Source organism: Megalobrama amblycephala, linkage group LG3, assembly GCF_018812025.1.
Source record: "Megalobrama amblycephala isolate DHTTF-2021 linkage group LG3, ASM1881202v1, whole genome shotgun sequence".
NCBI lineage: Eukaryota > Metazoa > Chordata > Actinopteri > Cypriniformes > Xenocyprididae > Megalobrama > Megalobrama amblycephala.
The window spans coordinates 36,361,015-36,378,635 of record NC_063046.1 but is presented as its reverse complement, the minus strand read 5'-3'; the positions used below and the strand labels follow the sequence as shown (position 1 = coordinate 36,378,635).

The 17,621-nt window shown below is 36.0% G+C and overlaps 2 protein-coding genes across 2 annotated transcripts in view; one reads left to right on the top strand and one right to left on the bottom strand.

Moving 5' to 3' along the window:
- The first annotated feature begins 4,900 nt into the window (after positions 1 to 4,900).
- Positions 4,901 to 7,737, top strand: ppp1r15a (protein phosphatase 1, regulatory subunit 15A). The gene is made up of 3 exons (XM_048185320.1): positions 4,901 to 5,133; positions 5,812 to 6,637; positions 7,246 to 7,737. The coding sequence occupies exons 2-3, from the start codon at positions 5,825 to 5,827 to the stop codon at positions 7,459 to 7,461; spliced, it is 1,029 nt and encodes a 342-aa protein (XP_048041277.1). The 5' UTR covers positions 4,901 to 5,133; positions 5,812 to 5,824; the 3' UTR covers positions 7,462 to 7,737.
- Positions 7,738 to 14,439: 6,702 nt separating this feature from the next.
- acer2 (alkaline ceramidase 2) overlaps positions 14,440 to 17,621 on the bottom strand; it is an 18,969-nt gene continuing 15,787 nt past the window's right edge. The window contains exons 5-6 of the mRNA XM_048185316.1: positions 17,179 to 17,316; positions 14,440 to 14,989 (exon numbers count right to left, since the gene is read on the bottom strand). Of these exons, the coding sequence (XP_048041273.1) occupies positions 14,803 to 14,989; positions 17,179 to 17,316 (325 nt within the window). The 3' untranslated portion in view covers positions 14,440 to 14,802. The remainder of the gene's footprint in view (positions 14,990 to 17,178; positions 17,317 to 17,621) is intronic.

Sequence of the window (17,621 nt, the reverse complement as noted above, 5' to 3'; positions counted from 1 at the left end):
CCTTACATCACCAAGTGCAATGCAAAGCGTCAGATGCAGTGGTGTAAAGCATGCCGCCACTGGACTCTAGAGGAGTGGAGACGTGTTCTCTGGAGTGACGAATCACGCTTCTCTGTCTGGCAATCCGACGGATGAGTCTGGGTTTGGCGGTTGCCAGGAGAACGGTACTTGCCTGACTGCATTGTGCCAAGTGTAAAGTTTGGTGGAGGGGGGATTATGGTGTGGGGTTGTTTTTCAGGGGTTGGGCTTGGCTTCTTAGTTCCAGTGAAAGGAACTCTTAATGCTTCAGCATACCAAGACATTTTGGACAATTTCATGCTCCCAACTTTGTGGGAACAGTTTGAGGATGGCCCCTTCTTTTTCCAACATGACTGCGCACCAGTGCACAAAGCAAGGTCCATAAAGACATGGATGAGCGAGTTTGGTGGGGAGGAACTTGACTGGCCTGCACAGAGTCCTGACTTCAACCCGATAGAACACCTTTGGGATGAATTAGAGCGGAGACTGTGAGCCAGGCCTTCTCGCCAACATCAGTGCCTGACCTCACAAATGTGCTTCTAGGAGAATGGTCAGAAATTCTCATAAACACACTCCTAAACCTTGTGGAAAGCCTTCTGTAGTGATTTTTACTTTGTCCATCAAAGGACACAAAGTAAAATAGGGATTGGTACTCAAGTCACCGCTGACGTTGTGATTTTTGGACACACGTCTCTTAAGAGGTGGTTATGAGTACATCAGATGACCACTTTCCCCTTTTTCCCTAGTTCAGGGCACCAGTGGTTGTTACCTTGGCAGTATGAGAACACTCCCAACAGGGGCTTTCATTCATTTAGAATTAACGTAAAGTGGTCAGCTGATTTATCTGAAAGATTGGTGATATTGCTAACTTGTAGAACCTTTTCTGTATTATCAGCACAAGGAAGACACAAGTGTAATAAAATACATTTTATTAACAAAAAGATAAACAAGAATAACTAACACAACTACTAAATGAATACCATGAATGATAAAAGAATAAAGTGCATAAGATACATAGAATACAAGTGATTAAGTTGAGTGTGGCTATGGAAGAGTTACGTTATCTTAGGGAAAGATAAACTGTTTCTCTGAAAATAATAAGGTGGAGAACCTTATTATGCAACAAACAAATAAACGAGAGATTATTTGTTATTGACTAACATCAGCTATATTGAATCTAATAGGAATTAGGAAACTATATACTGATAATATACAACAATGCCAAGGTCTCTGGAAAGAGGTTTGATTAAGTGATATTTACGTTCCACTTGGTTGAGTCCGATGACAGTGACGTCTTCCACTGGTTGTGCTGGGTGACAATGCAGTGGGGAGAGGAGCCAGAATCTGTTTCAACAGTCTTGAACACGAAGCTCTGTGGGATGCTGATCTCCTGGAGCACCAAAGGGCCCTAAAATCTGGAACACGCAGATGAAGCCCTGGCGTAGGTGCAGAAGGTCCTTAACAATCTCGAACACGCAGACGAAGGTACCTTGAAGTGAAGGTTTGCTCTCCTGAGCTTAACCTTGTTGCAGATGTCGTCACTGTCTCGCTGGACAGAAACTCTGAACGTAGTGTTTGTTAATGTCTCTTTCCTCACAAGCTGGAGGCTCAGAACGTGGTCGTCTCTGTTGCTGCCTCACAAGCTGTAGACTAAGATCATGGGATCAGTTGTTGTCTCTCTGGATGGACCAGAGGCTCAGAATGGTGTTGTGTCTGTTAATGTCTATCCCCGTACAGGACAGACTCAGAACGGTGTATCTGTTGTGTCTTTCCCCTTTGACGGGCAGACTCAGAACGGTGTATCTGTTGTGTCTATCCTCGTGCAGGACAGACTCAGAACTGTGTATCTGTTAATGTCTATCCCCTTTGACGGACAGACTCAGAACAAGGAGTGTCTGTAGAAAGGGTACCTTTATCCCTTTCTGATGAGGAGGAGATTGCATTTTGGCGCTTCTCCATTCGAGTGCTGTGATTGGCTGCTGGCATCAGAGGGGACACACAGAGTGTGACCCACCCTTCTCTCCCCTGTGGAACTCATTTGCATAAAGCACACAGTTGGAAGTCATTACAGTGTCTTTAAAGTTTACCGATGCATTTCTCACTTTCCAAACCACCACCAGAATTGGCAATATTCTAAACAAATAGAGACTAAACATGATGGAAAAAGATTGAACTGTCATTCAATTGTACATTACCAGCTGAATTTGTATCAGATGTTGCACTACAAATAGCTGTCACTGAGAATACTTATTTCTGGGAATAAGTATGAAATGGATGTGTAGTTTGCATCAGTTCTAAGGTTTTCAAACATAGTTTTGAATGGATTTGGATGGATCTTTGTGATCTCTCTTTGTTTCCCATTGCTGCTAAGGTCCTGAGGAATTTTTATGGCAGTCTCTGGCCAACCTTAGATGGGTGAAGGGTAATAACTGCCTGTGGACCAATGAGAAGTCTTGTCCTTCCCAGGCTTGGTACAAGAGGTCTTCTTCTTACCTTCTAAGAGAGGTCTGGATGTTGTCCTTCCATCTTTATCTGATGGCGTAGGACAGTTTGTTTGTGTTAGTCCACCGAGATCCAATCAAAATGTAGCAAACCTTTGTCCACTGTTACAGAGAGAGAGGGGCCCGGCCAGTATTATTTATTCTGGACCGACAAGAACTTTTTGATGTTGTAGTTTTTTATGTGCTCTGTTTCATATGTGTGTATGAGGACTATACTGCAAACAAAATCTACCTTCGGGTATAAATAAAGTAACTTGAACTTGAACTTGATAAACTGGGCCCTGGAATTCACTACACTTCCCAGAAGAGTTGAAGCTGTTATAGGGTGGGCCAACTCCATATTAAACCCTACGGATTAAGAATGGGATGTCATTAAATTTCATGTGCACTTAAAGGCTAGGCGTCCCAAAACTTTTGGCAATATAGTGTGTGTATATATATATATATATATATACAGGGCCTAAAATTAACACTCACTATACGCCAAATGCGAGTAAAAATTGGTGTTGGTGAGTATATGAAATGGTGTCAATCCCCAGTTGGCCAGTAACAGGTTAGTTAAAAGTGTGATTGAATGATGTTAGTTCATTTGCACAACCATATATTTGATATAACAATGAAAATATTAAAAAAACAGTCATAAACAAGTAATGATGCAATCCTTTAAATCTTAATTCTTGAGTGTAGCAGAATTCAATGAATGTAAAATTATTACCATGTCACATATGACACATTTTATTTAATGTGAAACATTAACATGTGAAAAACAGTAACACCAGTGACACAATGAATCACCAGTGACGTGTCCAAAGATCCTTATTCTTCAACTATAATGAAGTAGATGAGACTAAATTTTTACATTTGGTATACAATCAAAAACTTATCATTGACACTTAGTGAAAGCAGTCAGTAAAAGATCATAAACAACATCTTAAAAATGTCTGTAAAATACGCTGTCTGTGAAGTCGCTGCTTCTCAGCTGCACTCAATTTAGCCATACCTGCCCAAAGGAGGATTAACAATGAGAAAGAAAATTAGAATCATGTAATCTTAGTGCTATTTTATGCAAAAGAACTAAATGAATAGCTTTGAATAAAGTTTATCTATAAACGGGCAACACCAGTACCACCAGTGACAATTTTCATGAAAAATGCATTTTACAGAATGGCTGCTGCAAGGTTATCAATCCACATGTTGTCAGTCATTGTATATTCACTAAATGAAGCAGTTTAATCCATTTGTATTCTAGTTTTTTTTAAATTCCCTAACAATAAAGTAGGTCATACCAGTGACTTCAACTAAAAGCTTCATATGAAATTATGATTTTCTAATTCAAATTTCTGATAACTGAAAAGAAACAGTGGACTTTCCGTGGGCCTTTCTTCATTGATCTTCAGGAAATAGGAAAAAGAAAGTCAAGTGATGTCATCTGTGTCATTTTTTAGGTAACACCAGTGACACAACTCCAGGGGACCACTACATTCATTATATATTTTATAATATTTATTCAGCATTTTGTTTTTTTGTTTTTTATGTCATTTACATAATACATTTGATAGTTATGCATACATTATTGTATTTGAAATGGTATAGAAAAACCTGTTTCTGAGCTCAAAATAAAGCACTTTCCCTCTGAACATGACTGTGGGGACGAGCACTTCTGTGGTGTTTGGAATTTGTATAATTAAAAAACAAATATTGCCACATTGATGGCTCAAGAAGATGTTATTGTTCAAATAACATATTGTTTCATATTAAAATATTTTTTTAAAAAAATAGTGTTTTTCAAGTGTAATATTTCTGTAAAGGCTAGGGACAGAAAAGTGGACGTTTCTGTAGAATAACCATTGCATTATTATTCTAGTATCATGTGTGTCTATGGCACTGTGCGTGTGCACTGTAAATATAGCATTAGCCTATTACTCACAGGCCACTTTTGAGTTACTTTGACCCATCATGTGGCATTCAGTTTTACTACCTCTTTTGTTATGATGGTTATCAATATATTTTATGGTATACAGAAAATTAAGGGTTGGTTTATGGACCCCAATGCATCCTGGCTTCTTCAGTGTTTTCCATTTTCATTTCCATTTTACTTTAAAATCCTAATGTCGTTGCCAAGAAAGTCCCCTTGATCTGTATGTTTTTGTTTACAGTTTCTCCCTCCAGAATGTTTTGTTCTCGACTTCACTTTCTATATTAGGGAATGATGCAATCCAGTCTCAACCAGAAACTCCTGACCAAGCCCCGCCCACCACCACTGGAGTTTCTCGAAATGTGACGAAGCGTTGGGGCTACGTGACTTCCCAGGCAATGACGTTAACACGCAAGTCCCGCCTCCGGCAACGTCGACGTCAACGTCATTACAGGGTATATAAACACCCACCGTCACTCACAACAACATTTCTATTTACGGCAAACAAGAATGAAATACATGAAATACGAACCGAGCGCGAAATGTTTATGAACAAAGCGAACATGGAGTATATGACTGAATTGAAATCGACGTCGTATTGCTCAAACAGCGTTTTTGAGTACGTTAGTAAATTCAACATTGGAGAACCAAATCATCACTGGAGCGACTGCCAAGCGACAGGCTGACAAACTCACAAAGGTATGTAACGTGAAGCTGGAAAATGGAAATATTTGTATTCGATGTACCAATAATTGAAGCAATTTCGTTAAATACTTTTACATGTTATCCAAAAATCGTGCTATTACCGTGGTATCATAACAAAAAATACAGTAAACAAAGCGATACCATGTTTTTTTGGACATATAAACCATTATGAAAGTGTTCAGCCAAATTGCTTCAATTATTGGTACTTTTACAATAAGTTGTATAATACAATATATATGTCCAAAAATCACAGTATTACCTTGGTACCATGTCCAAAATATGTTTTAAATTCAGCAAACAAAGCGATACCATGGTAATACCATGTTTTTTGGACATATAAACCATTATGAAAGTGTTCAGCCAAATTGCTTCAATTATTGTACTTTTACAATAGTTGTATAATACAATATATGTCCAAAAATCACGGTATTACCTTGGTACCATGTCCAAAAAGTTTTTTTAAATACAGCAAACATGGTAATACTGAGGTAACTATGGGTATTTTTATTGTTATTGTGTATTAGACACCACATAATGAAAGGCAGCGCATGTCACATTGGTATGTGTCATAGTATGTTGTAGCAACAGTGCAAACAACACCCTTCACTGGTCAACACTGAAATCACTGGTTTTAATATTTATGTAATTAAAAATGTATTGTTTTTTTTACAGATTAAGTGTGATTATGGCACCATTCACCATTTCCCCACATCATCCACTGCCAGTTCAGTGCTGTTTACCTCAGGAAGCACTATTCATGCAATCCAAGATGAGTCCTGAGCTTTCGTCCAGTAAACCTGGAACGCATGAAGATCTACCTCTTAATTATTACCACAAAACGTCCATCATGAAGATCAGACTCCATCTGTGGCAGGTCATCCGAAGAGTTGTGAACTGCTGTATGAGTGTGGCAGATCTTTTCTGCTCCAAGATGTTTTTCTTTATTTGTGTGGGAAAAAACATGACCATGACCGGCGAGATGAAGAAGTGTGGTGTGGAGGCCCTGGAAAGGGAAATCAGGGATGGGAAGGATCCAGAGATGAAGGTCATTATGGAGTTAGATGATGAGGAGGAGGAGTTGATCGAGCCTGCTGTTGAGCGGGAATCGTCAATGATTGATTCGGATGAAGAGGAAGATGATGAAGCCAGGCTCTCAGAATGGGAGTCTGATGAAGAAACTGATGAGGAGGAAGATGATGAGGACACTGAAGAGGAAGACTGTGAGCCACAGGATGTGGATTCTGAATGGTCAGATGATGAGGATGATGATGAGGATGATGATGAAGGTGACTCTGAGGCATCAGCGGAGAGCCTGGAGCTTTGGGAATCCTTCCTCAACAGCAGTGACCCGTACAACCCTCTGAGCTTCTGCTCGTCCACCGGCTCCAGAACAAACACGAAGCAGAACCAACTAACTCAAATCAAAACTCAACCTTCACCAGCTACAAGTCCAGAAGAGTGTCATCCAAAACCAAACTCAAAGGAAGGGGGCAAGAAGGTAAACATTTCATGGAAACCAGCTGTATTTATATGATTTACTTGTTTTTATCTCAGTTGATTCCCAGGTTTTTCATCGAATATTTATACTTTATTTCGGCTTTATTTCATTTAAAGAAAGCGATTTCTAGGTTTGAATTAACCATAACACAGACAGGATATACACACATACACACACACACATACACACACACACACACACATACACACATACACACACACACACACACACACACACACACACACACATATATATATATATAAAAATATATATATATATATATATATATATATATATATATATATATATATATATATATATATATATATATATATATATATATATATATGTGTATGTGTGTGTATATATATATATGTATGTGTGTGTGTGTGTATACGTGGTTGCTATAAGAGGCTGAAAACACTAAATCACCCTTCTTCCATGACGACAGCTGACGGCAGCTAGTAGTCAAATGAGTTCCTGTAACTCAGGATGTCATGTGACACATAACTCATGCTGCATGACTAACAGGCTTAAGGTTACAGCGGCCTTGAATAGAAACTCTTCCCTGTACTCTTATCTTGTAAACATGCTTTTGTCTATTTCAGGTGTGTTTCAGTGATAAAGTGACTGTACACCCCCTGGTGGTTTGGAGTTTTGCTAGCAGGGCGGCACGGGACGGTTCTTGTTGGCTGCAGATGGCCAGAGACCGAGAGCGTTTCAGAAGAAGAGTGGAGAACATTGAGAATGTCATTAAACCCTGCCTGACACCTGAACACAGAGCCAGCGCGTGGGAGAGACTTCAGAGAAAAACATTGTCATAATACTCCAGCTTGATGTACAGTATTATTAATGTAATGTAGCCCAAGTCAAACTAGATGTTTGAAATGTGGTGTAAATTTTGGTGCTTTTGACTCTTAACACTAAATGTAGTTGTTTTTTTTACTGTGTTATTTATATTATTTCAATATTGTGGTGCACTTTATTTTTATGGGTCTTTATTGTGGTTTCATTATATGTTTAGTACTACAAAAGTGTAATTGACACATTGCATATTTTATATAAAGCGGCAGCTGAAAAATACATTTTTCCAACATTTATCCTGTTTGTGAGTTTAATTTTTCTATGCATATGTATTTTCAATACTAACAAATATTTAAAATGCACTTTTGCATGTACTATACAAAGAATGTACATGAAGTATGTCAAATATAATACAAATAAGGGTTTATTATTATTATTATTTTTTTTTTTTGTAAGATGCAGCATGTTATACTACTGACACTGCTAGGAAATATCAGTCTACTACAAATACACCCTGCCTTCCATTCGGAAGGGCTCATCCCTATGCCCTAATCCCTTCAAAGGGTTTCCCCTCTGGAGTGAGAGCTTCGAAGGGATGGAGGGTGTAGGGGTCAAATAAACTCTTTTTTTGGAATGCACTTCAGCGTCATCTTAACGAGACAATCAAGGAGGCGCCTTCGTCTTTTCCCCCCTGGTTTACTCTTTGTATTAATACACATTAATTTACTGTAGTAACATTATAAGCTACTGTCTTTTACATTAAATATAATGTATATTGTGTCTATGAATTTGAAACATTTGAATGGACTGATAAAGGGAGCTTTAAAGTATTTTTGTTGAAGTACAATGTCATTTTGACTATAATAATGTACCAAACCTAACTCGTATAAATATTAAAGTAGTAGGCTATAGAAAAATACTATATATATATATATATATTTATTTATTTATAGGTAAAATCGAACTCCGAGCCACCTCCTGTGACATCAAACAATATCATGGAGGCCTGAAGTGTCCATCAGTTGTACCCTTCGAAATGGCCAGATTTGAGCACTTCGGTTTGGAACAACCCTTCAATATGGCGGCTGTGATTGTTTTCACTCCGAAGTGCCCTTCGGAGAGCGATATATCCCATTTGGAACGCACCGATAGTAACATTTTATGCAGCCATTTACAATGTCACCTTTCCACCATAGTATCAGCAGTGTTAGGTGTAACGCATTACAAGTAACGAGAGTTACGTAATCAGATTACTTTTCCATGTAACTAGTAAAGTAATGCATTACTTTTAAAATTACAACACAATATCGGAGTTACTTTTTCAAGCCAGTAACACAAGTTACTTTGTTTTCCCATTTCTTGACTGACAGCTCTCCTGTCCCCATGTTGAGAGAAATCGGTCATAAGTGCAGAGGCATCGTGTGCGCTGTGTAAACATGATGAATTTAGATAAACACATTTGAAACAAAAAATGACTTTAGATAAACATCACATTTGTGCTTCATTGTTTGGTTTTGTTGCTGAAGTAATAATGTTGAAGTTTCTTCTGCATCCAATTCTTCTGCAATTCAGAATGCCAGCACAGCTGAAAAGGTTTGTTTGAGCAGCGCCCTCTACTGTACAGGCATGAATTTGCATTTTCTTCAGCCTGAGGATTATTATTTTACTTTTTGTGAAAGGGTCTACATTTGCCAAAAATATAACTTTTTTTATTATTATAAAACAAAACAAGCCCAGCCCAGGTGAGAGAAAGTACAGAAATGAATTATTTTCCAAAAAAAGTAACTAAGTAATGCAAATAGTTACTTTTTTTTCAGGGAGTAAGGCAATATTGTAACACATTACTTTTAAAAAAGAACTTTCCCCAACACTGAATATCAATACATTTCGACTCAAAAATGAGCTGCTAAATTATTCAAGGGGTCAGTACATGTCCATGTTAGAAAGCGTTTTAGAAGGGAATGTGCATAAGGTTAGGTGCTTGTTTCAGCATGAACATATTAAGAAAGACATGCATTGTTCAAACATGTTAATTTGCAGCATGTTTTTATTAAATCAGTGTAAAAATACAATCAAACTTATTTGGTTACAAAATCATGAATCAGTGGTAGTTACAAAATTATTAATTGGTTAAATCGCAAAAATAAATAGTCTTATTTCTTATTTATGTATACTTGGTCCCTGCGTTGCATCTGGGTCCGGGTGACACACAGACATACACACACACACCCCCACACTCACACACATAATCACACAAGTTACAGCCACTGAACTGGCTTACAGTACATATTGTGCATTGCTTGAGCAGAAAGTTACACAGAAATACAAAATCACTCTGCTGCTACTTTAGAAAACCCTGGATGAGTGGCAAAAACATTAACAAACTGAGGTAATGTTCAGTTTCTCTTAAAAATGTTGATGCAATTTTGTGGCATTGGAAGAAAGCAGCAAGAAGTCATAGAACATGTCATTTGTGTATAAACCAACTGAATTTGTGTTTTTATTGCATACTGTGTTTTTGGTATTTCATCCCTCAATAAATCATTTAGATCAGGGGTCCAATCCAGCTCACTGTCCTCAAAGAGTGTAGAACCCAAGAGGCGACACTTTGATACTTTTTGGGTAACAGTCACTAGGTGGTGCTCTGGTAGCGCGGCCGCCATTATGGGGTGAAAATACTAACTTGACCATAGAATCCGTCACATCTTACGCACCCAAAATCGGTGAATTTCACTGCCAAATCAGAAGCGCAATAGAACAGTTTTTTTAAATTAAGTCACTAGTAAAGTGTATGGCTCCTACAGTAAATGTTATATTGTCTTATATATGTTTTATTTTATCAGTTGTGGAATCCCACCATTCATCCATCTGAGGTAACGTAGTTAGCCTACTTTATTGAATGTTTCAATTTTATGCAACTTTACACATTTATTAATAGTAAATTAATAATTAATACATTTAAGATCATCTTGTTTGCAGCAGACTATATATTTTAGACCTAGTGGAGTAATAGTAATAATATCTAGGTCTGAATTGAAATAGGTTATATTGTACGTTTTAATGAATCACGCTACAAACATAATGATCTTATAATACATGATGCATTGCTGTGTCCGTTATCGGATAATTCCCACTTTTGCTTCAATGGACATTAGACAACACTGCAAAATCAAGCTCCTTAATTTAATTTCATATGTTGGCATTAATTCAGTGTTTATAGCCTAATGCTAATACTAGAACTTCAAAGAATTTTAACCCAAACTGACTGGGTTTCTATCTAGAGAGCAAAGGTTTGTGAAAAAAGTGGAAGACTTAAACACAAAGTGAGTAAAATAAACTTTTAAAAGGATTTGATGATCACTAGTGATAGTATTTTATTCTGTGTTGTCATCATTCAGGTTGGATTACAGCTTTAATGTATGTTTTTGTTTAACAAAGCAGCTGATATTGCCATAGAAACTAGTGGACCGACGAGTCGATTTCACCACAAAATGGCGGAAACGCTGGGCCGCTGCTGCGCGCCGGTGTTGCAATGGAACGTTCTAATGAGTGTCGCTTCTAGTTAGTGTATATTCTTTGCTGTCCTGCAGAGTTTAGCTCCAACATGCCTGGAAGTTTCTAGCAAAGCCACTCAAAAGGCAAACCTGCAGCCTTAGCCAAAAAAAGCACTGCGGTACGCAGGGAAGCTGTTTTTTAAAAATGGATGTCAATGTTGGAGAGGCTTCACTACACTGAATAAACTGCTTGTGTGAGGAAATAGCTTATTTAATGAATCCATCAGCTATTCTTCAATATGTTTGCTCTCAAACATTCATTCATATCAAGGCACATGTGATCCAAGTTAGCCGTTATGCCTTCTCCAATGGTTGAACCACGGACCCTCATATCTCATATCTCTGTTTCTAGTATGACTAGTAAGATCTTGATCAGCTGGTTCAGGTGTGTTTAATTGGGAGCTAAACTCTGCAGGACAGTGTCCCTCCAGGAGCAGGATTGGACAGCTCTGGTTTAGTTTTTAGATATTTTGCAGTACAAATTTATTATCCACTGATCGACAGCAATTTGTTCTTTGACAGATAAAGATACAAACTGCAAAAGGCCTTTGTACAGTGTTGTAAGGTTAGACTAAATGAAGAAATAAAGGTAAAATTAACGTTTGTATTTGAGAAAGAAATACTAACAACAGGCTAAATATAGATATATACATTTCTGTCTAAAGACATTCAGTAAAGGACAAACTTTCATTCTCAAGAGTACATTCCTTTACATTTAATTCACCAAACGTATTTCATGCAGTGTTTTAAAGTCTTTTGTCCAATACACTGCATTCATTTTCACAGTAGTGCAACATAGCTTAGAACACCTAGATAAAAACATCCAGTTTATGCTGCGTTAAACTTTAACATCATAAACTCAGTAAAGAGGTATCAGGCCTGTGGCTGTGGTGCACTGGTGTAATGAACCTCCATATTATGGGGAAAAGAAAAAATACTGGTTTTTCCTGTATTAATTCTGACAGTTGGTGAAGATGATTGCGTGTCCTGCAGCTATTCATAATAAAAGGTGCATTAAGTAAATTTTTTTTTTTTTTTTTAAACGCTCTAAGTTTTAAACCTAAATTCATTATTAGTTCTTTTGGCAAATATGTTTAAAATGATGTACATGAGATGAAGACTCTGTTAAAGGCATAGTTCCCAAAAATAAAAATTATCCCATGATTTACTCACCCTCAAGCCACCCTAGGTGCTTCTTTCAGACGAATACAGTCCTAGTTATATTAAATAATGTCCTGGCTCTCCCAAGATTTATAATGGAAGTAAATAGAGGATGAGATTTGAAAAAAAAAAAAAAAAAAAAAAAAAAGTACAACCATCCATCATAAAAGACAACCACACAGCTCCAGGGCCTTCTGAAGCAAAGCAGTGCATTTGTGTAAGAAAAATATCCATATTTAAAACTTTAGGCTTCCGGCAGACGGCAGGATGTTGGAGTATCATAAGCTTTGACGTCTCTCGCGGTTCAAACGAATAGGGCTGTCCAACAAACTCAAACTCCTCTTCTTTTATATCAAAATTCTCCAACATTTCTCTTTAAAAATTCTCATTTTAGACTTCTAATTCATGACCGGTGTTTAGTTTTGCTCTATCCTCTGCGCTTCCGTGTTCATCATTACGTCATGCGTCGGGTCAGAGTTCACTCTTTCACCGTAAATCGATGCGTACGGCAAAAAGCATCTCTTTACTATTGTTACACAAAAGCATCTCTTCACTTTATTAGCACCCCAGAGTCATGTGGATATCTTTTCTGATGGATGGTTGCACTATTTTGGGCTTTAAAATCTCATCCTCTATTCCCTGCCATTATAAAGCTTGGAATAGCCAGGACATTAATTAATATAACTGTATACAGTATGTCTGAAAGAAGATAGTCATATACGCTTAGGATGGCTTGAGGGTGAGTAAATCATGGGATAATTTTAATTTTAACACTACCTTTACACCCATAGGTATCAGTATAATGTCCAAGACCATTTTGTAAAACAGAAAAATCACTTAGTGCACCTTTTAATTTTTAAAATGTATACACTGGGGTGTCCAGCCCTGTTCCTGGAGATCTACCTACCTGCAAAGTTTTGCTCCAACCCTGATAAAACACACCTGAATCAGATAATTAAGATCTTCAGGAGCACTTGATAATTACAGACAAGTGGCTGCATCCGAAAACTGGAAAATGCTGCCTTCTGAGGACACATTTCAAGATAGTAAGGCATCGAGGCACATCCGAATCCAATGTTAGCTTCACTTACTGTCTCATGAGATACCTTCATCTGATCGATTTTTGAAGGAAGCATGGATGTATCCTTAGCTGCCTTTGATATCGAACAATCCTGTGCTTTCCATTCTGTTACAGTTGAGCTAGAACAATAAAGATGGCGTCCGAAAGTTGCGTTTGCTGCTCAGTTTGTGTGTAAATGTACGATTTTGACCAGCATATTTTCCGATTTTGATATCATTTCTATCGAGAAATTACTACTGTAATAATTAAATATTTGTTTAGTTGTCACCAAAGCTCACGCTATATTGCTATAGATCATTAAACTGTTACGCTGTCTCAGAAGTCTGTCCGAAATCAGTTTTGTGAGGTGCCTTCATGCACAAACACTGCCGTACAAGTCATTCTCTTATAAGACAGCGAGGCAGCAAGTCAGCTACCTAGGTTTTCGGACGCAGCCAGAGTGTGTTGAGCAGGGCTGGAGCTGAACTCTGCAGGAAGGCAGATCTCCAGGAACAGGCTTGGGAACCCCTGTTATGTCAAAAAATGTAACTGGTAGTACTACTGTGAAATGACATGCTTTGTGTCAACATTGTAATATGATACTCATTTATGGTTGTGCTGCCTTATTATAGGTGAAGTTTAAATGAGATTTTAACAATGTTAATGTACAAAAAAAAAAAAAACATTATTTCCTCATATTTAATTTTAGGCTCAATTGCTAGTGTGTACATCTGTTTTAAAAATCCTAAATTCTATTTCTGAGTAAAAACAGTAAACATTACTGAGTAAAAACTTATTACAATTTAAAATAACTGATGTCCAATTATTAATAATGGTTCTTATTATTATCAGTGTTGAAAACAGGTTTTGCCACTTAATATTTTTGTGGAAAACATATGATAAATTTTTTCATGATTTTTTTGATAAATAAAGTTATCATTTATTTGAAATAGAAGTCTTTTGTAACATTTTATAAATGTCTTTACTGTCACTTTTGATCAATTTAATGCATCCTTGCTTGCATCTTTTGTTCTTTTATCTTAATAACCCCCAAAATATTGGTACTGTATCACTGTTTCCACTAAAATATTAAGCAGCAAAAAATGTTTTTTTAACATTGAATCAGCATATTAGAATGATTTCTGATCACGTGACACTGAAGACTGGAGTAATGATGCAGAAAATTCAGCTTTGCATCACAGGAATAAATGACAAATTTAAAATATATCCAAATAGAATTGTAATAATATTTGATCAAATAAATGCACTCTTGGTGAGCATAAGAGACTTCTATCAAAAACAGAACAAAAAAAAATCTTAATCATTTCAATCTTTTGACCGGTAGAATAACACCATGTAAATTTATAATATGAAATCCTGAATCACTCAGAATTTATCCCAAACCAAACTGAAAGCTTATTTTGTGCTGTTAAGACACTAAATACTCATGAATTACACTGATTGACCATCATCTTTCCCCAAAAACAAAACCTTACAAATCCCCATGCAAAAACAGGATTCTCCTTTGTGTAAATGTCTATTACAAAGTGCATTGAAGTGTAGTCAGATACCTTAGGAAGCACAGGTTAAGTCACCTTAATAGAGGGCTTCCTGTGCACACAGAGAAGTGTGACGTATGGCACCCCAATAAAAGCCCATTTCTCGCTGGGCCAGAATTTGATAACCGGCCCTTGCTCTGGAGCCTCCGACGCCGCGTCAAAATAGGCAAAACACACACATCCCAGGTAGGACGCCAGGCAGATGAGGATATGCCTAAACAGACACATAAAATGGGGAAATGTAGAGCAAATAATATATTATAACAATAGTCAAATAATAATACATGACTTTTTTATATACAATGGATATCAGCCCACAAATTTGTACAGTAATATGAGACAATGTAATTTTCACAAAAAAATGTGTAGGATTTACTTTTAAATTTACAAATTTCACTCAGAAACTGCTAATAAATTTCAGCAATAATTACGTAGAAAATGCAAGTAACACATTGTATTAAATGTCAAATTTTGAAGTAGAAAGACTGAAACTAGCATTTTCTTATAAAATATACTCTTACAATCTTTTATTTACAACATCAAAAAAATCATTTTTACAGTGTATCTGTTGAAATGTAGGTGGAAAATGAAAAAAGCACAAAAATACATACTTTGGGAGAAAACAAAAAGTTAAATAAGGCATTCTGTATTACATTTATTCAAGTACATCAGTGTTAATTTTAATATTATTTAGATACTATTATAGTTTCTATTAATTATTATATAATATAAAAATGAATATACTTCTATTAATTTTTTGAATGTTTTAATTTTTGTGTTTTCTGTTTTTATTTTAATTTTAGTTAATGTTTAATGTCATTCTGTTTTGTCTTTTTTTTTTTTTTTTTTTTTTTTTTTTTATAAATATGTCTATATAATTTTTATTTCAGTTTTAATTTGTTGTTTTAGTGCATCAAGTTCAGCTAAATGAAAAATGTTGTCTTGCCTTTTAGCTGACCAAAAATAAGTTTTTTGTATTTTATTTTATTTCGGTTAAAGACACAATATGTAATGTTTTGCCACTAGAGGTCACTTATTCAAAACAAAGGCGTAGCTTGAGAATCCGACAGGACTCGGACAGAAATCATATTCATGGATGAGCTAATGTATTAAAGATTTACTAACATTACTGTAGTATGAAGCAGGATGTGGCTGAAAGCTGTCGGAGTGGAATGAGGCCGCTGGCGACATGAAGCTCGAGAGCAGTGGAGCTTTTATTATGCCGCAGACGATCGCGTCTGCTTCTTCTGGTTATTATTACAATTTAAAATAACTGTTTTCTATTTGAATATATTTCACAAAGTAATTTATTCCTGTGATGCAAAGCTGAATTTTCAGCATCATTACTCCAGTCTTCAGTGTCACATGATCCTTCAGAAATCATTCTAATATGCTGATCTGCTGCTCAAGAAACATTTAATGTGTACAATTGTACAAAATATTTGTGTACAATATTTTTTTTCAGGATTATTTGATGAATAGAAAGTTCAAAAGAACAGTGTTTATCTGAAATCTAATCTTTTGTAACATTATAAATGTCTTTACTGCCACTTTTGATTGATTTAATGCATCCTTGCTGAATAAAAGTATTCATTTCTTTAATTTATTTTCAAAAAAATAAAAATAAAAATTCTTACTGACCCCAAACTTTTGAACGGTAGTGTATAATGCTACAGAAGCTTTGTATTTCAGATAAATGCTGTTCTTTTGAACTTTCTATTCATCAAGGAATCCTGAAAAAAAAAGTACACAACTGTTTTCAACATTGAAAATAATCATAAATGTTTATTGAGCAGCAGATCAGCATATTAGAATGATTTCTGAAGGATCATGTGACACTGAAGACTGGAGTAATGATGCTGAAAATTCAGCTTTGCCATCACAGGAATAAATTACTTTGTGAAATATATTCAAATAGAAAACAGTTATTTTAAATTGTAATAATATTTCACAATATTACTGTTTTTTACTGTATTTTAATTAAATAAATGTAGCCTTGGTGAGCAGACGAAACTTCTTTTAAAAACATTAAAAATCTTAGTGGTTCCAAACTTTTGGACTGTACTGTATATAATGCTGTTCTAGTGTTTTTTGAATATTTTGATCTAAAAATCTTAGATATTGTGTTTATTTTCAAGTAACGAAAATGTTTTTTTCATGGTTTTTAGTTTCAATTTTAGTAATATAATAACCCTAAACTGCATTCATGTTCAACTGGATTGGTAACTGTAATAACCAGTTTGGGAAACCGTGCTTTAAAGGAAAAGTACATTGAGTAAAGCAATGTTTCAATGTGTTCACAGTGCTTACTGTGGCTTACTTATATGTCCAGCACACTGAGCATGCGCACTAGGTGCTGTATGATGTGATAAGTGCACTAGAGCAGATGCAGGGTGCACTTACCAGGCACAGTGTAGATATGGGAAGTTGACAGATGACCACATCTCACAGAAAATGCGATCACTAATCCAGCACATGAGTGCTAGTGTCCACCACAGCCCTGAGAGCAAACCCAGCTTGAACACACGCAGGTTGTCGCACCTACAGACATTATAAACACATGATTAACAGGTCCTACTGTGCAATACTTAAACTTTGGTGCACCACAGAGTTATAATAGCTAACTAAAATGGCAAGCCTTTACAATGAGGTCCTATTAGTTAACATTAGTTCATGCAATTTTTTTTTAACTATTTAAAAAAAAAAAACTAATAAAAATTACAAAACAAAATGGTGAAAACTAAACAAAAATTAACTAAAATTTAAAAGAAAATGGAAAATACAAAAATAAAAACTAATTAAATAGATATTAAAATTCAAATAAATATTTAAAACTATAACAGTAT